We start from the raw sequence: 24,097 nt of genomic DNA, 5'->3' as shown, positions 1-24,097 counted from the left end.
GTTCGTTCACTCAATCGACGTATGCCCGAAGCATTCCATGGTCACCACGCTCTAATTTTTGTACCAGTTGGACTTTATATGGATGTAGGTGCAAGTCCAAATGCAAAATTCGCCACAATGATGTGTTTGACAAACCCAATTGCTGAGCACGCTAGGGAATCGAAACATTCGGGTCATCCTCCACACTGGCAGTAACAGCAGCAATATTTTCGGCCGAACGCACATTACGATGATGCACAGGTTTCACAATATCCGCTACGGATCCAGTTTATTCGAATTTACGCACTACATTAGCGATTGTGTGCTCTGTAGGCCGTCCATGACGACCAAAATCCGTCCGTAATGCTCGAAAAACATTTGCCGGTTTTTCAACATTTTTATAGTATAATTTAACGAAATTAACACGTTGTGCGATGCTAAGACGATCCATATTGTAAAATGGCAAACATTCAACTAACGATATGACGCTTTGGTTGACAGCTATGTCAAACGGTTGTCAGCGCAGGGCTGTATACTTTCGGAAGCCCGAAATGGAAAACCCTGTATATACGGAGAGTGATCAGAACCCGGGATTTTCGTTTAGATAATAGTCTTCTTCTTCTTCTTTTTGGCTTTAAGAGGGTTTCAGTTTATTCGCCTCTATTAGATAATATTAGTTTTCAAATTTGCACACCCAATCTGTTCCCGAAAGATGGAAGAAAAAGAAGAAGAAGAAAAAGAAAAAGGAAAAGAACAAGAAAAATAAGAAGAACAAACATGTTCGGCAGTTGCTGCTCTGCTTTCGTGCGGATTAATGTCAGGACGCGTAGAACGCGACCTTCGTATCAAATGGCAAACTGTGACCACCATTCGGGAGGTATGGAATGTATGACATAAAGATATTGAACAGATCAGTTTCTTCTTTGGGGCGCATCCGCAGGAATGTTGAAAGTTTGTGCACAGATGTTAATATAGGCTAACTTGGAAAGCTATGTTTGAAAAGCAACTGCTGCTGATTTTAATTAGATACATAGAAAGATTGTATCGGTGCAACTTTTACTCCAAACCATCATACCAAATATTGTCAACGGCCTTTTCAATGTCCAAAGGCACCATTGCTGCCGCTGATTGATGTTAGTAACTCGAGTAAAATGATCTTAGTTCCACAGAGATGGGAAATAGCTAAGCTCCAAGCACCGATAAAAAATTTTAGTTACAAAAACAAACATGTCGTGATTAATCAGCTCTTCACCCGTAACTCTGGTATTGTCTTCTGAAGATGTTACACATCCTTATGAGGTGTTTGGTAGTGCTATCTAAATTGTAGAGATGTACTCATTAAGTATTGCTGAAGCCCGAATGTCCTGTTACGAGCGACGTCGATCGCTTGCTGGAGGACTGTTAATTCTTAATTTTTGGTTTTTGGTCCCATGTCCGTCGGTCCTTCGGAGACTTCGCTGTACTGATACATTACGTTAGCATAGTCTGGTGGTCAAAAACATTAAAGACCCATTCCATGAGGTTGTGTACCAAAAAAACAAATTTTAGAGTGTTAATAGATGTTTGTTGCATCCTTGGAAGGGGAAGGGAGATATCAGAGGAATGTGAGAAGATTTCAGGGAGTATTTGTAAAGTATGTATCTGGTAACAAGCAAATTTAAATGTAAAATACTCTCCAGCTAACTAATTCTTGTAGGAAATATTCTCAATTTGCTTTGACATCTTTTATTTTCTGGAAATCGCATGACTTAGGGGAACCCGGGGCAAGAGTGCCCATCTGATTATTTTGCCTACTTCCCTCTTTTACAATTATTCAACTACAGAATTTTGTTTTATACAGATACTGCATATATCTCACATATTATCAGCCAGAACCATAGATATTCTTTATTGGAAAAAAGGCAAATACTAACTGATCTTCTTACAACTGCAATCTATATAAGAACACACAGGCGCAAATTAACGAAATACCCTCAGTTTCTATACGTTTGCATGACTCCACCCATAAATACAAATAGAATAATCATTTTTCTTCAACTTACTGTATGAACTAATTTAAATCGTTCACATTTATTTCAATAAAAAATAAATTTGTTATCTCTCAACTTCCGGGGCATTATTACCGGGGTAAAAATGCCATAGTCGTAACCTCGAATTCGATCTGTCAAACGCAATTAGTGTAATCGTGGTTGTGTTTGTTATGGTAATGGTTTGTAAATATGAACGGATTTCGTTCCGAAACCAGTGGCAGATGGAAACTATGGTTGTTGTCGTACATTCTGTAAATCATGGAGACGAGCTGCGGAGGAATATAGTTTGCCCAGAAGAACATTGGCCAAATATGTGCAGAAGTTAAGTCGTTTTAAAACTGTGTTTTCTAAACAACAGGAGGAGCAACTCGTGAGTCACATCCTTGATATGCAGAAGTTATTTTATGGGCTGGCAATACACGACATCCGGAACCTAGGGTATAAAATCGCAGAGTGAAATAATTTAGATCACTCTTTCGACAAAACATCCAAATTGGCCGGAGAAGATTAGCTTACCAGTTTTCGTGAACGCCATCAGAACTTGAGTTTGCGTTCTTTGGAACCACTGTGAATTTCACAGTGCTTTTTTCATCAAAAATTATATTTTTGTCGTCGAGGTGGCACTCTTGCCCCGTACTGGAAAAATACAAGCCAAAAACATCATTTTTGTAAATGAAACATTTTCATAGTAAACATAACTTTCGAACAATTTAATGCATAGCTACACCTAAATAGGAGTAGAAATGAACAAACCAGCACAAAAAATGGAAAAAAATATATAACAAAAGAGCATTCAAAAACACGTATCAGCTTAAGGTGGCACTCTTGCCCCGGGTTCCCCTACATTTGAAAACGTGAAAAAAACGTGTTTTTAGTGAGTCAAAACGTTGTTACGTCACGCTGGAAAGGGTCAATAGCAAAATGCATTAATTTTTTTTTTAAAAAAGATGTGAAAATAAAACTGGATCAAGAACTTTTAGATTATTAAAAATATATTTCCTTTTTTATGTAAGACTAAAGTATTGATCCTAAAATGTATAATCACGACAAGTTTCTTACAAATCAACGTGTAATAATCCAAACATGTATATTCTACCCCGCAGACTTACTCAATGGATTGCTATTTCCGTCAGTCATGGGTAGACCGACGGTTAGCCTTCAGTGGGGCCCAGGACACGCTAGCACTCAGCATTTCCATGCTTGGGCGCATTTGGAAACCGGATACCTACTTCTACAACGGCAAGCAAAGCTACCTGCACACAATCACCACGCCTAATAAATTTGTGCGGCTTTACCAGGATGGTCGTGTGCTTTACTCCAGCCGGTAAGTGTCCAGTTATATTACAACGAAATCCAACGTGATTAGTCCGGAGAAACCACGAAATAGGCTAGATATCATATCATAGGGGAATCGTCAACATTTCTATTAACTGTCATGAAAGATTTAATCCGTTGCCACTACTTTTTCGAAGTGTAATGTTAACCTAATGGGCGAGGTCGTTATATCGTTCAACTGTCCGTCTTCTCAGAGGACAACTGCTGTCACACCACCGCTTCGGGGAGACATAACTCCAAGCAATTCCAAAAATTGATCATTTCCCCTTTTCGGTGCCTAAGAAAAACAGTTCGCAAATTGGATTGCTCTCGTATGACGCAAATGTCCAGAGAATGTGCAATATTTACAGATTCTCTCGGTTCATCACTGAAATGAAGGCCGTGTGTAGAAGATAGAGCGCAACCGATCTAGTTTCGAACTCTGTTTTGGAAATAAACACAATTGTTAGCAGGCGGCCCTTGGAGACCGGAATTGTGGGCGAGAATACCATGGGTTATCACGTGTTGGTGGGATGCAACCGGCATTCTGTGTTTATCCCTTTTTTTTCGTTGCTGCTCTGGCACACCGTTGAAGCCGTTGAGTCGTTCCACTTCTATTCCAATTATCTGCATTGGATAGATGGACACATGTCGGAGAAGAAAGAAACATGATACTCACTGCAATTAGATATGAGCAAGTGTATAGGGTTTGTATGTTAACGAGTGAAGTATACCACTCTTTTACACGACGATGATTACATATCAAATCCGTTGTAGATTCAAATTATTTATCACCATGATGAGTGATTCACCGCAAACAACATCAGTATGAACCGGAGAGAATATGGATGACCAAAGCCCGAAGACTTTTAACACACTTTGTACTTCATCAATAACATGCCAACTGTTTATGGAAAAACCATACACCCAACAGTCACAGTTGAGGAAGTGAATGGGCGGACATCCACCTAAAAATAAATCATGTTACTCAGAAGCTTTTAAGTGACACTCAAAGTAATAGCGTTTTGCAAAATTTAATGCAATTCAAAGGACTCGTGGGATGAAAGCAATATCGAAACATTTATAATAAATAATAATTTCAAATAATTTTTCACATATTCAACGTACAGGATATGAACTAAATTCATGAAAATAGATTATTTTGGGCAATTTTTATATTTTGTCTGGGACTTTGGTTTGTCTAAGTATTCGGTCTAATTGAAGTTGGATGAAAACGAATGCCAACGAACTAGCTATCATACATTCTGTCAAATATAATAAATACCGGGAATTTGTAATTTCAAATCTTCTCGCTAAATGTTTTCCAATTTATTTTTTCTGAGTTGGTACTACTGTCAGTGATCTTAATGTAAATTTTGAGCGCGATCTGCCATTAATCAAAATTTCATCGCAATCAAGTGGCTGGAGGACATGCTTGAACGATCAAATTCTGAACCCACGATCATCCAACGCATAATTACTGGCGACGAGACATGGGTAAACGAGTGTAACATGCAAACGAGTCAACAATCATCAGCATAGACCTCTGCACGAGTGGAAACCGAAAAAAACACGTCAAATCGTGAAGGTAATGCTGACTGTTTTCTTTGAATTTCGTGATGTTGTCTATTCAGCATTCCTTCTGGAGGTCAGTCAATAATAAGTTTTACCTCGGTGTTCTGAGGTGTTTGAAAGCGAAAATTCGTCACAAACGGCCAGATTTGTGGAAGGATAACACTTGGATTTTGCACCAAGATAAAAAAAATGACACCATACTCTCCAGATATGAGTTTATGTGACTTTTTCCTATTTTCGAAACTCAAATTGCCGCTTCGTGGGACCAGTTTTGAAAGCATTGAAGGCATAAAAACGAACTAATTCCTGGTAATTCCTGCTATTAGAAGTGTTTCGATGACTGGATTGTTTGTTGAAAAAAGTGTGTTGCTTCAGAAGGAGCCCATTTTAAAGCCGATACTATAAATTTAGATGAACATTACATGCATGAATTATAGATTTAAAAACGCAAATTCCCGGTAGATAGTTGACAGAATGTTCAGAATACTCAAGAAGTTTTTCTGTAACTCTCAGCAAAATAACATCTCCAACCCACATCAAAAACATGATCATTACCAAAGAAATAATTAAGAAATTCTACTATGCAGTACCTTTTGAAGAACGTCAACGCAAAATCCGAAATCGATAGGGATGGCGGCAAGTATAGACAGCAATCTCATCGGAACGAATTTCAACCTTCAGTTTTCAATCAAAGAACACAGCTCTCACTACTGAAAAAATCATCCTTCCAATGTTGATGCCACTTTCAACTCGGAAACAATGCACGAATAATTCGTGAAAATTGAATGATCGATCAAAAAATCACCAGCCACTAATAAACCCAAAAATATTTCTCAATTCACACAAGTTGTTGGCCAAGTTCTGTCGCGAGTAAGCCATATCCGAGACCTTGGAGTGACACTCGATAATGCACTTAGCTTTCGATTACACTTCAGTGAAATAATCGCAAAAGCCAACCGGCAGTTAGGATTCATCTTTAAAATTACAAGGGAATTACGTGATCCACACTGTCTCCGATCTCTCTACTGCTCCCTAGTTCGATCCATACTGGAGTTTAGCGCAGTTGTATGGTGCCCATTTCAAGCAAATTGGATTTCAAGGATTGAGTCTGTTCAACGGAAATTCGTACGACATGCTCTCTGGAACCTTCCGTGGCGGGATCCTCTAAACTTGCCACCATACGAGGCGCGTTGTCAACTTTTGGGACTGGAGACGCTGGAAAGAAGGCGTTTCAACGCTCAAGCTATGTTTGTCGCTAAACTTTTGACCGGAGGAATCGACTGCCCTGCACTGTTGACACAAATCAATATTTATGCTCCTGAACGTACTCTTCGTGTCAGAAACTTCCTGTATCTCGAAGGACGCAGTATGAACTATGCGTTGCATAATCCTGTCCGTTTCATGTCAGTCCGTTTCAACGAAGTTTTCGACTTATTCGACTTCAATATCTCATCGGACACCTTTTATAGACGACTCATTCGTAGATGACTTATTCTGTATTTTGTATCGTTTTTATTTCGTATGACCAAAGCTTTGATGTAGTTGTGACGTTTAGTTTTAAATAATCATTTAGACCAAATGTGAGTCAGATGATTCAAAGAAATAAATAAATTAAAAAAAAAATCAAAATCAATTTGCTTTTTATTATCTCAGATATTACTTTAGAATGCATCGAACTGTTGCATTGAATTTTATTGAAATAACTCTTTAGTAAAAGGTTCCATGGCCCTGAAAAGTGCTATGATTTTATGGAACAATCTGGGCATATGTCGAAATTTGTGCTTTATTGCCAATGCGCGTAACGCGTTTCCTCATCTAGACACACTGAAGGCAGCCACATGCGATTCCATCTACATTCCATTGTATTGAGTAGAACCGTTGTATGTGCCAGCAGCATTATCGAAGAAATCCGAGAATCCGAAAGCGAAGTCGCTTCGAAGGATCGATAGTGTATCAAACGATCCGAAGAATTACGAACGTACCCATACCATGAAATTTGACATTTGATTTGCATGTATGGGGCTTAGCAGCCGAGCTACTTCAAAGTTTTTTGTTTTTAAGGTGAAGGTGGAAGCTAGCCATTGTAGTAGTATAGGTAAACCCACGTGTAAAAATGGGGTAATAGTGTTTGTGAGAGAAGAGCAAAGCACACGTAAATAGATCAATTCACTTATCAGACTGTTCTTTTTATAGAGGTGAGGAACGCTCTTCCAGCCTTATCTGGGAAGGGATAACCCAAACGTCGAGTGGGGATCGCACCCACAAAAACCAAGCCCTCTACTCGTAGCCTCATTCCCCCCGGGACCACATCTAGGCGACTACTTCAGAGGGCGGCTGTGCTCATGCACTTCACGAGTTTTCAACGCTAACTAGCGTTGATCCTTCCCTTTTTCTCTATACATCTCATTTACGGTTCCGTTGTACTCCGCCACGCACATCCACTGCACAGGCTTCCTTTTACCCGTCGAGACGTGTACCGATTAGGAATTGCCCTCCAACTTGACGCGCAACCCGTCACAGTCACCCTCGCGGGGTTTCTCACCTGTCGAGACGTGAACCGATTAGGAAGCGCCCTCCAACTTGACGCGCGCCCCGTCACAGCCACCCTCGCAGGATTTCTCTTCCCAACGGAGCGCCCTCCATCATTACGCGCACTCCGTCACAGCAACTCTCGTGGGGTACCCACCGATTTGATGATGCTCTCCTAGGCCTCGCTTCGCCGAAACGACCCTCGCAGTGTTCCTCTCTCAATCCACCAATAGGCATTGCCAGCATTTTGTTGCTCCTGCTCTCCAGATTCCGCTTACCCGTCGAGACGTGTACCGATTAGGAATTGCCCTCCAGCTTGACGCGCAACCCGTCACAGCCACCCTCGCGGGGTTTCTCACCTGTCGAGACGTGAACCGATTAGGAAGCGCCCTCCAACTTGACGAACGCCCCGTCACAGCCACCCTCGCAGGATTTCTCTTCCCAACGGAGCGCCGATTAGGCAGTGCCCTCCAAAATAACGCGCACTCCGTCACAACGACTCTCGTGGGGTACTACACTTTGCAACAGCCCTCGCATTTGTTTCTCTTCTATGGCCATGGTTTATTACCACGCTGGTCGGCCCTCCATTTTCGCTGTAGCTCGGACATGATGTGTATGATTACACTGTTCACAGCGTTCCAGGTGCCCTCGTCGCGACACATTTTCTCCACTATGTTCCCGGCATGAAGGGCAGGCAGCCCCTCGCGTCTTGCGGTGAACCTGGGACACACAAATACCACGTGTTCTGGTGTTTCCCCCACATCTTCACACTCCGGACAGAGTGGCGACGTTGCGTGCCCGAACCGGTGCAAATATTGCCTGAAGCAGCCATGTCCAGACAGGAACTGTGTCAGATGAAAATTCACCTCCCCGTGCTTCCTGTTCAGCCAGGTCGATAGTACCGGTATGAGCCAATACGTCCACCTGCCTTTCTCCGCCGTGTCCCATTCCTGCTGCCACTTCAAGAGTGATTCTAATCTCGCTGTTTTCCGGATACCCCTGATTTCCTTTCGTCTGTAGCACTCTCCGTCTTCCGCCAGAGTGATGCCAATAGGGATCATGCCGGCGATAACGCAGACTGCCTCCAACGAGATCGTCCTATACGCGCTCGCAACTCGCATCGCCATGAGCCGAAACGTACGGTCCAGTTTTCTACGATTCCGGTGGGTTTCGAGAGCCGCAGACCAGGCTGGTGCTCCGTACCGCAGTATGGACGAGGATACAGCAGCCAGGAGACGCCTTTTGCTACTGCAAGGTCCTGCGTTATTCGGCATTATTCTCGCTATCACGCTAATGGACTTCTCTGCTTTCTCGCAGACGTAGTCGACGTGGTTGTTGAAATTCAGCCGGTCGTCGATCATAACTCCCAAGTGTTTCAACCTACGCTTAGAAGTTATCACGTGTTCCCCGACTGTGATTTCCGCTCGCTGCACGGCTTTGCAGCTACTCACCAACAATACTTCCGTTTTATTATGAGCAATCTGCAGTTTCGCTGCTTGCATCCAGTTCCCTACTGAGACGATGGACTCGGTTGCAAGCACCTTCATCTCTGTGTCTCGCCTGCCACTGTGAGAGCGATATCATCCGCGAAGCCCACGATCTCCACGCCTTTATGAAGCTTCAGATTCAGTACTCCGTTATACATTACGTTCCAGAGCGTTGGGCCCAGGATAGAGCCTTGTGGTACTCCGGCCGTTATATTCAACGTTGTCTGCCCCGTACTCGTCTCGTAGACTAGGAGGCGGTTCTGAAAGTAGCTTCCTAGAATTCTGCACAGGTACCCAGGAACCTTCATACGGTGTAGGGACTCGGCAATGGCTTCCAAGCTAGCGCTGTTGAAAGCATTCCTCACGTCGATCGTTACTATAGCACAATGTCGGTCGCCCCTCCGCTTTTGCTGTGACGCCTTCTCTGCTTTTTCAACCACTGTCCGGATAGCATCAACGGTGGACCTACCTTTCCGGAATCCAAACTACATCTTTGACAGACCATGGTCACTCTCCGTACATTTCGTCAGTCTGTTGAGGATAATCCTTTCCAAGAGTTTCCCAAGAGTATCCAGCAGGCATATAGGCCTATAGGATGTTGGTACCCCCGGGGGCTTTCCTGGTTTTGGCAGCAACACTAACTTTTGGATCTTCCATTTCTTAGGAAAGTGACCATCATCCAGGCATTTCTGTAGCACTATCCTGAAGATGTCCGGGAACGCCTGAATCGCCGTTTTCAAGGCCGCGTTGGGGATTCCGTCGGGGCCGGGCGCTTTCTTTACCTGCAGTCTCTTCGCCACTGCTACCAGTTCTTCACTGGAAACTTAAGAACGTTCGGTAGCGATTTCGGCGTACGGTGTCGGTGGCCATATCGTAGGATCATGCATCGGAAATAAACCCTCCACAATGACCTTCAGCTTCTCGGGACACGATTCGACGGGCGTCACAGGTCCTCTGATCTTCGCCATCAAGACTGTGTGGTGCTTCATTGACACGAGTCTTTGAATACATTTGAAAAAAAAAATAACAATTCAATACTGAAGTTAAATGTATGAACGATATGTTCCGATGAACCAATCCAATTGCAAACATAAATATATAGAAGGGGTATTTTTGCATATGAAGTAAAATTCTGATTATACGCGAGCGTAACATGTGCAAATTTATAACACATGCGAATTGTGGCTCTTTTGATATTAACAAGTTCTACCGCATAGTAACTCGATGTTGATAATTCCTCAATATTTTCCTTCGTTGGTCGTATTGTTTTCACATATTCACGTTAGAGAGCCTTTACCCTTCTCTTCGTTGGCCGAGGCATTTAGATTGAATTTAATACTTTTCCGTTTACTGTTTTTGAAAGCATAAGCAGCCGTGGCAGTGTTCCGAGCTCTGCAATACAATTTTCTTACTCAATGTTAAAGTTGGTAAAACTTACATTATAGACCCATTAAACGTAAAAATAATGATTGTATTGATATCAACACAATTTTATTCTATTGATTTTCATGACATGAAACGCTATGACTCAGAAATAACATTTTATTGAGTGGTATTGATAGCTGTTTCGATGATGTTGTCTGGCATCAGTGTCGAAAAAATAACGATGCCTTTAACGAGTTAAGCTCTGTGTATTTTTTTTCCTGTATTATTATAGTGACTTTCAACACTTTTGGCTGGTTCGTCACTTTTACCTTCCATTATGGAAGAATGTCGGGAGTGAGAATTGAACTCGTTACCTTTAGCGTGAGAGGTATGGATGTTACCACTACGCCAGATCATCTCCCTGTATTCTGCAAAGTTTTGGGGAAAGCAGTGTCGGTTCCACAGGTTAAAGATTTCCTGGATGGTGAACTGGGTTGTGTTCGGAAAACTAGTATACTACAAAATCAAGGAGAATCCAATTATCGATTCAACAGCAGACTTCAACCGCGAAATTGATAGATTCCATCAACCCATATCTGGGACGGATGGAACATGTATGGGAAATGTGCCTAAAATATACACTCTGTCCAACTTTTATAAGACCAGTTGATGATCTTGCTGCTTTATGTCATTGTAACGAACGAACTTGATGAATTATAGAGTATTAAAATGTCATTATTATATATTATTACTAATGTCATATTAGTTACTAACTGAGGTGGTGTACTTAAATTTCTAAATCGCTCACAAAGGAATCAGGAAATACTTACAACTTCAAGCTCAAAAGTTTCGAAACGTGTATGAAAAAGAGCACTGACAGCTGTTGGTGTAAGGGCTGTAAACTTACTCAAATTTTTAATTTGGTTGAAAATTGTACCACTTAATTTTTACAAGTGTCGTCCGAAACTGCTCTCCTTTCCCCTACATATAGAGGACTAAAAAGATTAAAGCTCCTAATCTTACACCATCTCACATCGAAAGATGTCTGAGTTTTCCAAAGTTCATAAATCGACAGTGGGACATGGTATGTTATGATAAAGAATGTTTTCAAAAGAATACATTTTGCTATATACCATAACGAAATGTTCTTCAATGTAAGACGACATTTTTTATTTTTAACTTTGTTTGATTATCTTCAGTGACGAAGAAAAGCTCAATTTGGATGGTCCTGAGGGTTTCAACCGGTACTGGCGTGATTTACGGAAGGTGGAACAGTATTTTTCAACCATAAACTTTGGTGAAGGGTCGTGCATGGTTTCGGCGGGATTCGTTGCAACCGGATAGATCAAGATCGCTTTCACATCCCTCAAAATAAATAACAAGGATTGCGTACATGTTCTGGAATCCTTTCTCCTACCGTATTTGCGTAGATATTGTCGCAAAAAATCACATTCAATCAGACAATGCCGCTATTCATACCAGCAAAAAAAAACTAAGCAAAACTAAGCTGACTCGCTCTCCAGACTTGAATCCTGTGGAAAATATTTGGGGGATCCTAGGATCTACGCAGAATCTACACTGAGGGAAAGTAGTACATCACGGTTGATGAACTCAAGGCCGCAATTTCGGAGACATCGGAAAATATCGAGAAATCCACTCTGCAAAATTTGGCGAATAGTATACCAACTTGAATTTTCCAAGTTTTTAACAGAAATGGCCAGGATACCAAATTTTGACATGTGAAGCTGCCGATTGTTTTGAATTTTTCTATTATAATACTTATGAATTCTGAAATAGTCTTTAAAAAACTGGACAGCTGAAATTATCATATAGGCCAATAAATAAACAACCAACTCTTTTGGGCGAAATTGACGTTAAATATATGAGTACTTAGCCTCATCGCCCGATGGTGTCAGTATCGCGATATATATTACTTATTAGAAACATGTACCGCAAAAATAATATTTAACCTAAGAAAACATTGTAACATTAGTGTATAAGTGTGTAGTCTACATTTGTTTGACGAAATGAATAAATAAATATTGTGTAGTACGTTCTCGTAAACGGCTACTGTCAAAATTTCAGCTGAATCGGACTCGTAGTTTTGTTTTGACCGTGTGTGAAAACGGGCGTGTCCGCGGATTATAGAAAATGGAAAAATGGAAATTCCGCCGTCGCACTACGAACTGCTGCCCCATCCACCGTATTCTCCAGATTTGGCCCCGTGTGACTTTTTTTGCTTCGAAAATTGAAAAAGTAACTCGCCGGAGGAGGTCATCCCCGCAACGGAGTCCTACTTTGCAGGCCTCGAGAAAACGTATTTTTGTAGGCTAAGCACTTATCAGACTGCCCTCGTACTTTAATCTAAGCATTCAACAATGTATGAAAATATCTTGTTGAAATTCTGAATGTTTGCATTTCAACGAAATATATTCAAGGTGGTCTTACAGAAGATGGACAGAGTGTATCCTCACACGTTATTAATTAGACATTACATCCACAGCAGAGAGGGTGCCGCCAACATCGGACAATTGAAACAACAAACTGACTCGAGAATGTGGTAGCAAATACTCTACCATGTTGCACATAAAACACTGCGTACGGGATGATCATGGTCATGCTATTTTCGCAGTTTTGTGTTTGCACACAAACATAATTTTTTCGTACCTGTGTTTGAACATGTGACATGTTTCTATTCGTAGTATGTTTGGATATACGTTGTTTGATCCTAACCAGTGTTTGAATTTCGATCAATATCGAAATTGTGTCGTTCTCTTTTGTGTCGTTATTTGCAGCACGTAACAACAAAAGAATGCCGCTGGGGGAAATGATTTCTGTAAGATCATATTTGAACGAACGAAAGCGATTTTTTCAGTGAATGGATCAATGATCCCAACTGATCCCAACGTTTCATATGATGTACAAACATGATGCACAATTTCTCTTGCATCTTCACCTCAAGCAACGGCAGTGTGTAGAGTAGAAGAAGCGAATTGGACACCACACATGTTGTCCGAATATAATGTACCAAAATTATTCGGCAGTGCTTTACAGCACATTCCGTGAGTTAAAAGTCAAATTTTATGATTGATCGGTGAAGATTACTGAAATTCAAAACGTGCTGTATAGCGCCAGCGAATAATTACACTGTTAGATATTCGTTAAAAATTACAGAAATATTGATAATAACATTTGTTGTGCAGGATGTATTAACTAATTGTGTAATACAGAGAACGTTGGAAAACTGCACACAAGTTATTACACTTTTTCAGTAATTGGGGTGAGCAGCAAAGTAACGCATAATATACGCAATACGAACTAAATTTCTGGTTAGTTTCTGTGAAAAAAGTATTCTACAAAGAAATGTTTTAGGAGCACTATTTTTTCCGTGCATCAAAGGAAACGAAGAGCAATGCATACTGTGACAACGGGTGGTGTGTTTTGTACATGATGTGTTTGAATTATAAACACCGTGTTTGTTCATGATGTGAGGAACGCGTGCCATCTGTCATAACTAGAAAATTGAAATATTAAAATAGTTAGAATTTCGTGAACAAACTAGCTCTCATTCTAAATTCATTCTCCCATAAACGATCAACAAACTATTCTTCCATAAAATAATCGCGAATAACTGACTGCAGCAAAACAAAAAGTGTTGAAGCAAAACAACCTGTAAACCACTCGTTCCAAATCCCCCACTCCAAACCATACATTACCACATCCACGTGAGGTCACACGGTGATTAGGAACTGCACCATTGTGGTGTGGTGAACCGCCACAAACCGTACACCAGACGGGATACAACAATTGCGGTTAGCAGCCATCAAATCCGGTACTGTTTATACCACTGGGGTTTTGTGTTGTTTCGACAAACCGGGTCTCTGAGCCAGCAGCTCAAACAATTATCAAAATGGATCCACCGAACACGTGGATGCAAATGTGACTTTAATTGCAATCACTTGTTTCGGTTCCATTAGAACTGTATCCCCGCGATGGGAGTAATTTTCAAAACCTGTCGGTCGTTACGAAAATAGGATGCCGTTTCGTTCATCAATGGATATTGAATGACACAGACGGGTGTGGGATGTGCAACAGAAGCATTGGAACATCTGACCCATATCTCGCTGGCAATTCAATTATATCGGAATAATGTGAAACTGTGACTCGACATAGAATTTCACGTTCCTGTAATGCCCAAAAAAAAACTAGAGTCTATGAATACAGCAACTAACGAAAGATTCGATTCCCTTTTCAATCTCGATTATGTTTCCGACTGTAAACTGTCAAATAGCTGCCAACCAAAGTGGACACATAGGAATTGAATTTAAAACAAAAACTCCGTATCAATCTGCTGCTCAGAAGTCTTCTCAAATATCACTTCCCCATGTCGACCGATCGAATGTGTTTATCTCAATTTGTCAATTCTCGACACATAATTGATGGATTCCCAAGTCCTGCCAGCAATCGGATTCGATTTCTGCTATCCCTGCGCTGAGTGAACCATCAAACGTGGAAAGATCGAACCGAAGTTTCATGCATTATTCGCTCCCGCGTATCCTAAATCATACATCCGCCAGGAGCCATGGAAGACAGCAAATTGCCAATTATCCCTTCATTATGTGATGGCAGAATCGCTCCCAGACCCGCTCCTGCTCCGGTCAGGCGACGTGATTCATTTATTTTTGGCTGTCAGGAAATTTGATAGAGCTCTTTTTATCTCGATACATAAGCTTTCCAGTCGCACCAAAGTATTCATTATACTGATGATGATGGTCTCATTTTTCACGAGTCGATACAGATAATTCTACTTTCCGTTTCTTTCCTCACACCCACGCCTATACGCATACACAAAGGCTAACCATTAAGGCGGGCTGTCCGATGAACTTGGAGGACTTCCCGATGGACATCCAGCGCTGCCCACTGAAGTTCGGATCATGTAAGTATAGTTGTTATATTGACGTTTTGACCGATAGTTAACCTTCATGTTACAGTAGAATAAATTTCCTGTGAGTAACACTTCCTCAACACTAACCTCAGAAACATAGTTAAAACCAACTCACTGAAAGGAAAAACTGATTACCTGCATCGATAAACCGGTGGATGTCTGGAACGAACCAGTATTACTTTGCGCAACCCCAAAAATAAAACGGGAATGAGATGAAAACGAGGAAATACTCCGCTCGTCGAGAGACGGACGTAAACCAACATATATCTTATTCCGGATGCAACGCCCTCTCCTTGAGTTGTTTGCGAGTGCATTTTCCCAGCCACCCTTGCGGAGACGTTACATAAAAAAAACATGTAAACTTTAGCAACCTTAATATTTTTTTTGGTACGAGCGGGAAAAGCATCAGGTTAAGAGTAATACTCATAACTCTTTGAATCCTTTGTGGCCTCGCCGGAACCCTTTCGGGATTGTGGGGCCAAAGCGAACAGGGGCTTACGGGGGAAGGTAGCAACAAAAGTGCAGCCAACCACACGGATACAAGCAAAACACATTCCGAGAAAAGTGACAAAGTGAGGTCGAGTTATGGAAAGTTTTGTGGTGAAAGTCGGGAAATGTGGGCCACCGGGAGCAAAAGGCGAAGAGCAACTTTATTGGCATTTTGGGACCGTGTGAACCCGCACAAACATTTGAGTTTGGCACCGGCAATGGGAAATATGTTTTCCTTCATTGAAAAGAGATGTTTTGTTTCCTTGGGGAAAACATAGAAGGTGATTCCAATGTTTTATATGATTATACGTTAGATATGTGCATACTGGATTTCAGAAAGGAAGATTTGGAAGAAAGAATCTTATGAGTTACATAAATATGAATGGTGTCGTATATATGAAGGCTTTGACGGCTGTATGTAACTGTATTAATGTCAATCATTCGTAGACAAAACCAACTAAAGTTTACTTTAGTTTCGAAAATATCTCCATATACATTGACTATCAGACTGTTTATCAAAATCTAATACATATTTCGACGAAAATTATTCCTGTTTTAATGAATAAGCTGCTCATTCTTGTAATGTGGAATTAATCTCATTTATTATCAGGAGATTATGGCCACATTGGTTGCGCGTTCGCTTAGTAAGCGATCGATCGTGAGTTCAATATTTAGTGCCCTCAATTCATCATCTTTGTGTTGTTACAGAATGACTACGTTCACGCCACAATCATCAGCGATGGAGGTCGATCTACGGTTGAAATAAGATCGATTAATTCATACAACTGCTTTGCTGTTGTTCTGATAATAACACAACAAATGATCATATCAACTGACTCCGCTGTCCGATGGTCTAACTGAAGAATGGAAGAACAGAAGGAATACTCTTACGCCTAAAAGGCTACTGTGTGATGTACCATATTCAATACGGTATAGAAGGGATACTTTTACACCTAAAATGGCAACTGTGTAATGTGCTATTCATAGATACGACAAAAACATGTGACATGTACACGATTCAAATCCGGCTCTGTTATAGCTAAAATGCTAATGAGCCTAAATAACTAAACAAACGGAATAAAAAAATATGAGGAGATCATTGGAGCAACTGAATCCAGAAAATGATTTTCAATCAAATGAATGTATGTTTTTGATCCAATAAACATAACCCAATAATACTTACTTTTTAATGGTTTCGGAATCTACCCTGACATGCTGCTCGTTTTTACATGTGATTGATATTCACAATGCCTCAGAGTTTTCAAAAACTAGAATTGCTTGTATTTTTAGTTTTGATTCATTTATTGGAGTTATGTAAATTCATAGTTCAAGATAGAGTTGCAGAACTCACAATTTTAAGATATGATTCAAAGTCATGCATTCGATAATTCCAGATAACAATTTGATATTCAGATCCTAACAAGGTACACCGGGGCAATTGTGTTGTTTTCAAAGTTCAAAGTTATCTTAAAATATCAGCAGATCACCAAATTTAAATCTGTTTTGCAGCATATACAAGGCATTACCGACGACTTTCGCTTAAGAATAACATGAAATAACAATTGACAAAATATCAATAAAAAAAATATCATACAATAACAATTTTCGCGATTTACTTTTCATATGCATGCATATAACTGATTTCTAAAACACTAAATTAAAGGAATTGCAAATAAAATATTCGAAAAGAGGTTTTGGCAACCGGCAACACAACCTTGGGTAGCCGAGGCCCTGCCAGTGTGGATATCTTTGGAGGATCGGAACTGACAAGCCAACCCTCGACAACCAACGGAAACAAGCGATAAGGCAAGCGTGTTTTAGTCCCGTATTTCTCGAATGACAATGAGGGAAGTATGTATAAACAAAACGATAGAGAGAGGAACTAGCGGACCCCAACCCGTATTCCTCGCAGGACAACGAAGGACAAAATAAGACAGACGTACTCCCGGTTAACCGAAACCCTCCCAGTGTATAAGTTATAGCAATAAAACCCTTCCGACGATCTGCGAGAGTTACGGGGAGAGAAACTATGCCGCCGAACGCAACAGTTGATACCAAAAAACTATGGATGGGTTATACCTATGATATAACCGCAAGGTTGACGTAGGACTGCCGTTGGCCTAGTAATCATTTGTGTCTTTCCAATTAGCAATAATCGCATTTCGAATTCTCCTCATTGGGTACGATATCGCCACTGCGCAGAGCTGTTGATTAAATTATTGATTAAACTAGTGAATGAATGAAACAATTTACGAATTCAATTGCACACAAATCCCAATTTAGGTCGATTCATGCATTATGGTAGTGGTTATCGCAACAAATGATTATCAACATTTTGCCTAATCATCAAACGGTATGCGTAGAAGTTTAGTGAGCTGGCGATAGAAGTTGTGAAAACACATTCCGGTTTGTAAGTACTCGCAGCTTGCATCTCAATTGCAATGCCAATTTCTCCCGGCTCCATGGTTTGTGTTAGGGAAACATTCCGATTTGCAAAAACGCAAACGAGTACAAGAGTACCCGATGTATCTATTTTGCCATGCCGATTTCTCCAGGCTCCATGGTTTTAAAGTCGGTGTTAGGGAAACATTCAGATTTCCAAAAACGCAAACGAGTACAAAGTTACCCGCTGCTTGTATCTATTTTGAAATGCCGATTTCCCTTGGCTCCATGTTTTTGAAGTCTGTGTTAGGGAAACATTCAAATTTGCAAAAGCGCAAACGTGTACGAAAGTACCCGCTGCTTGCATCTATTTTGCAATGCCAGTTTCCCCAGGCTTCATGGTTTTGAAGTCTGTGTTAGTGAACCATTCATTCATTCCTGCGATGGTACCTCAATCGCTGTTCATTTATAACTGAGTTGATTTCCGAGCGGCGCTCGCTTCTATCCCGATTGGTGATTTCAATAGCCTGTTTTGAAAGCATTTCTAAGGCTATTGAACCAAGTTTTTGGATCAAAAAGTAACAAGTTTATAACGCGTAGACATTTTATCTTTCGAATGAAGTGTTTATCATACCATTTCGTACAGTTTTTTAGGAGCTATTAACGCTCAAAATCTCGGTCTCCGGCGTAACGCTTTCGTTTTCGAAACTTTGATTTTACACCCCGGTATAGAAATGAAAGACGTAGTCCTACGTCAAAATACGACTAACTATCTGAAAATACACAATACCAATTCCTAGACCTTCACGAGTACCTCCTACATTTTCCGTGATTCCCTCACCTCTGCCGGTGACAAGCCACGAAGAGCGAGACGGACAAGTGGGCATCTCCCCCGTATTCCACGCAGGACAACGAGAGAAGCTCCTATAAAAGCGAGACGAACAAGCACATCCCGTATCCCTCGCAAGACAATATAAAAAGAATCAAAACAAACCTTTTCGACGCTTCACAACAGAAACACAATTCGCGAAAAACAAAGATCTATTACATCTACAAAAGCCCCAACACTTTTGGCGCGGCTCCCTCACTTCGGCCGACAGCGTGGCCCACTCGAACTACTGCTGTCGGCGGAGCTCTATCGGGGTCTGCAACTCGTTTAACAAGCTCAAACACTGCTATCATCAGCATCAGTACCACAGCAGCTATCGCACTGCTATCATCAGCATCAGTACCACAGCAGCTATCGCACTGCTATCATCAGCATCAGTACCACAGCAGAACCCTACGGGCTAGCAATCCAATGAAACATAAACGGTTACTTCAACAACATCTGTGATATACAACTCCTGGTTCAAAGTACTCCCCAATTATGTTAGCCAACCAGGAAGTCCACAAAGTCGATTCCGCGAAACTGAACAGATCCCTGGGTAACCGGTACAGGTGGGTCCTAAGCGTACACTCTTATTTTTACCATTCCTTCGCAATAGGAATCCGTCAACCGTTCAAAGAAGTGATTATAGGCACAGAACTTCCAGCGGTTGCAGTGGAAGTTCACCAACCAGTCACTATAGAACAGGAAAAAAATAACGCACTGGCCCGATGGGCAATGACCGCTATCCGATCATCATTCGGACTGATGATAAACCCTCGATGCTCACCAGACGACCATGGTAGCAGTATGACCAAGCGGACAGCCTATCAAACCAACGACGAAAAGCTCCTGGATCGACTCAACCGAGATCCCGGCCCGACTATGAATAAACTCTTGAAAGGTCTATTTCATGCAGCTCTCACATCAATACCGAGGAGCAGCTCCGTCCATGGCCGGAGAGCAACCCGGTGGTGATCTCCCGAAGTGAAAGCTGCAGTTAAATCGAGGAGGAAGTATTTACGAGCGGCCAAACGAATACTTGGCGGAGCACCCGGATTGAATAAAGGCGGTTGAGCCCTATCGCACGGCTCGGAACGAATGTAAGGAAATGATACGTAGTGTAACAATGAACAGCTGGCGAGAGTTAATCGACGGCTTATCTAGTGACAACACTTCGGCTGAGCTATGGCGGCGAGTGAACGCCCTCTCAGAGGAAAGGAAATGCGAATACAGCACCCAGTCCGTGATAAGCGAGATTATTTCTGACTCACTCGCAGTCGCAAACGCCACGGGAAACCACTTCCATCTAGCGGCGTTGAATGGCTATCCTGAATACTTCACAAGAAAAAACAATGCCAAGACAGACTCGATACAGAGATACAAAATACTACACATTGACCCCAACTCGTAACCAACCTTTTTGGAATTCGCGAACTTAACCTGTCGCTGGCTGTCGACACAAGAGGCAAGTCAACATTGCTGGAGATTTGTAAGCGGTTCTGGACTGATCGCGATTTCCCTCGAGAATGATCCAGCAGCCTGGTCGTCTCGATGAAAAAAAACAAACAAAACCGGACGCTGGCCAAAGGACTAACGTACCATTTCACTGATCTGCTGCGCCTCCAAGGTCACGGAGAAAATGATGAACCGACGACTGACTCAACACCTATCCGGAAACCGTCGAAAACACCCTGAGCCATGCTCTGAACGAGGCAAGGATGGAGAACCTTCACACCGAACTAACCGCTCTGGACATTGCCTATGCATATAACCGAGCTTGGGCCCCGGTAGTTCTGCAGCAGCTGTACTTGCGCTGTGAACAGCATAAATACTCTCGGTCCGAGTCTATATAAGGAAACCTCTATGTCACTGTGCGATCGGATTTTTAATCAAGAAAGAAATACCGAACGGGAAAGGTTTTCTCCTTGCCGAGGCTTACCGCCTCCTCCAGGAAACCTACAATGATAAAGGATCGCTACAAGGCCGGCTCGAACTTACAAGCCGTTCGGAAAACTATTGCGGAACTTTTAAATACCTGGTGCGCGGAGAACGCTGTTCGTTTCTCGGATTGCTTCAAAGCATTGAAGAGAGTCGGAATAGGAGTGACGGAACCCGATATCTCAACTTGTCATCGTTTTCCAGACGCTTCCAAGGTTTTTTCGGCAGAGGCGGCTGCGGCATCAAGCATCAAGTATATGCATAAAAGGTAGGATATTACTGAAGGCATAACAGGCGATATCGGTCAGGTTATTATTATAGCTTATGGTGCCACCCATCCTCCCCCATCCCAAAAATTTGAAGAAGTGCAAAGTAAAACATAAAAAAACGAAATGATCATTTGGCTAATCTTTCATCGGTTTCACATAGAGTATTTCTAAAAAAAATCTATTGCTATACCTATCGTTCGGTAATTCACTGTCAAACTGTCAGTTTTCAAAAGCGTGACTGATCTGGAACCACACAAGATTCTGATCTGGAACCACAACAAAATTGTGCGCAATCATCCCAATCCGCTATCGACAAAATTGCGCATACTCTTTCCAAGCCGCTATCGAACGAATCCTGCGCAGTCATTCCGAGTCGCTATCGACAGAATCCTACGCGGTCATCCTGATCCACTATAAAAAAAAATCTTGCGGAGTCATCCCAAACCGCTATCTACAAGATTCTACTTGGTCATCTCGAGCCGCTATTAACCATGATGGTCGATTCGATCCGCTGTTGATTTAGGAAAAAATGCAGTCACCTGCGTAATCGAGTCACCACTGCTGAATGAGAACAACAAATATATCCTATCAAGATCTGCTGACGACAGTATGTTGTAGATAAATTTAATATGTTCAATGGAATGTTTCAACCACATTTTGGATATATCGACTTATGTATGAGGTTTAGCTAACAAAATATCGAGTCAAGTTCTGTTCTCCATACGGTCGTCCCAAGCCGTATTTGTTCTGCGCTTTCGTCCCGATCCGCAAAAAAAATTACTTCTATTTTGACACAGTACGGTCGACCCGATCCTTACTCTTAGCATTATATTTTTTTTCATACGGTCGTCCCGAAATGTATTTGTTCTGCGCGGTCATACCGATCCGCATATAATTTTACTTCCATTTTTACACAGCACAGTCGTCCCGATCCGCACTCTTATCATTATAATTTTTTCTTCCATTCTTAACACAGCACGGTCGTCCGATCCGTACTTTTTCTGCACGGTCGTCCTGATCCGCAACTAATTTTACTTCCATTTTTAAAGAGCACGGTCGTCCCGATCCGCAGTCTTATCATTATATTTTTGTACGGTCGTCCCGATCCGTACTTTTTCTGCGCGGTTGTCCGATCCGCATATAATTTTACTTCGATTTTTAACACAGCACGGTCGTACCGATTCGCACTTTTATCATTATTTTTTTTTCTACGGTCGTCCCGATCCGTACTTTTTCTGCGCGGTCGTCCTGATCCGCAAATAATTTTACTTCCATTTTAACACACCACGGTCGTCCCGATCCGCACTCTTATTATTATCATTTTTTTATATGGTCGTCCCGAGCCGTACTTGTTTGTGCGGTCGTCCCGATCCACTTTTTTCATTTTCTTTTGTATACCCGCATACCCACTTTATCGTACCGTACTTACACCGTACTTATTATAAAAGATTTACCTATTTTTACCTTGCTATATTGAAAAAAGGGGAACATATTGGTGTTAATAATTTGTTCGTTTTCCTTTAGCGTTACGCTTATTATTATATCACCCGGTATCTTGAGTTTCAATGTCCCCGTCGCTCAAGAAAACCATTACGCCCAGAAATGCCTCGTATGAAGACATGTCCTCATTTTGAAGACACTTGACTCACAGTGAAGATAATTTGATTTTGTGAAGACATTTCGGAGACACTACGAAACATGTGAATACATTTCTGTATGATAGCGTACCTGGGTTTTTGAGAGATCCTACTTCCATGAATTTTCAACTATAGGTCAAAAATATCGTAAAAAAGGAGGTCTTTCGCCCCAGTGTTATTCGCTCACTTTTCTATCAGTGTCACCTGTCCGCTTCCGCTCCCAGAAATCAACGGAGACCTTTGTCCCGGGGTCACTCACTTGTTTTTTCCAAACCTTTCCAATCAGAAAAATCCACAAGCATGTAGAATGAATTCAACAACAAAGTGAATTCCAGCGGTCTGAATACATATTTTCTCTAGATCACATCAGTTCGAATGATTGTGACATTGTATTTTTATTTTTGGACCTTGAATATATAGAATAGGTCAACCTATATTTTTCAAACGACCACTTCACAAATCAAAGATTTTCCGGTCACGTACCTATTCAACTACCAGCTCTATGGACTTGGTCTGGGTCACAACCAAAACTGCGAAGCTGAACAAATTGAGTCATGACAGTTCCGCTTCTGTGGGGCTACATCCACTTAGTCAACAGTCCATCAAGCCAAACATTATTTCCAAACCCATAAAACATAGTTCGCAATTACGCAATACGTTCCTTCCCTACACCCACCGAAACCAACCCCGAAATCTCAAGGCAAGTCAAATGAAACGCGTCATACAACAATATCAATCCGAATAAACACTGAATATTTTAAACCTTGTTTAAAAGTATGTTACGAATACCAGTCTCCCTTGATATGACTGTGAAGATATGTGTATACACTTTTGCACGCACCATATGAAAGACATTAAAAAAATACCTTGCATCCCTGCTTACGTTAGCGATGGCGATTTATCAGCGACCACTTTCCGGATCATGTTTCAGATTCCACTTTTTAACAAAATTTCACCTTTTATTGGAAAACTCTTGTGGTGTGGGTGATTCCTCAGTAAAGAAAAGCAAGCCCAGAATTTCTGCTGAAAATTCAGCAGTCTGGCAGAATCGCCAAAATGTGTGACATCTATTGCGGAGGAATCACCCAACATGCACTGCGAAGCCGAATCACTCTTTCGTTATGGGGCGATGCTTGTTGCTGTATGACTGGATGTGAGTAACGTGCGTATTTGTGTGCTTCAAATATATGCATAAAAGGTGGGATATTACTGGAGGCATAACAGGCGATATCGGCCAGGTTATTATTATAGCTTATGGTGCCACACACTACCGACTCTCAATAACAT

At 41.5% G+C, this 24,097-nt stretch overlaps 1 protein-coding gene across 4 annotated transcripts in view; it reads left to right on the top strand.

Moving 5' to 3' along the window:
* LOC129769605 (gamma-aminobutyric acid receptor alpha-like) overlaps positions 1–24,097 on the top strand; it is a 152,686-nt gene that overhangs the window by 113,466 nt on the left and 15,123 nt on the right. For all 4 annotated transcript variants that reach the window (XM_055771982.1, XM_055771979.1, XM_055771980.1 and 1 more), the window contains exons 5-6: positions 3,113–3,333; positions 15,133–15,215. In XM_055771982.1, coding sequence (XP_055627957.1) covers positions 3,113–3,333; positions 15,133–15,215 — 304 coding nt within the window. The remainder of the gene's footprint in view (positions 1–3,112; positions 3,334–15,132; positions 15,216–24,097) is intronic.

This window comes from Toxorhynchites rutilus, chromosome 2 (assembly GCF_029784135.1).
Source record: "Toxorhynchites rutilus septentrionalis strain SRP chromosome 2, ASM2978413v1, whole genome shotgun sequence".
NCBI lineage: Eukaryota > Metazoa > Arthropoda > Insecta > Diptera > Culicidae > Toxorhynchites > Toxorhynchites rutilus.
Note: the sequence above shows the minus strand (reverse complement) of the source record. Positions and strands in the feature narration are given on the sequence as shown.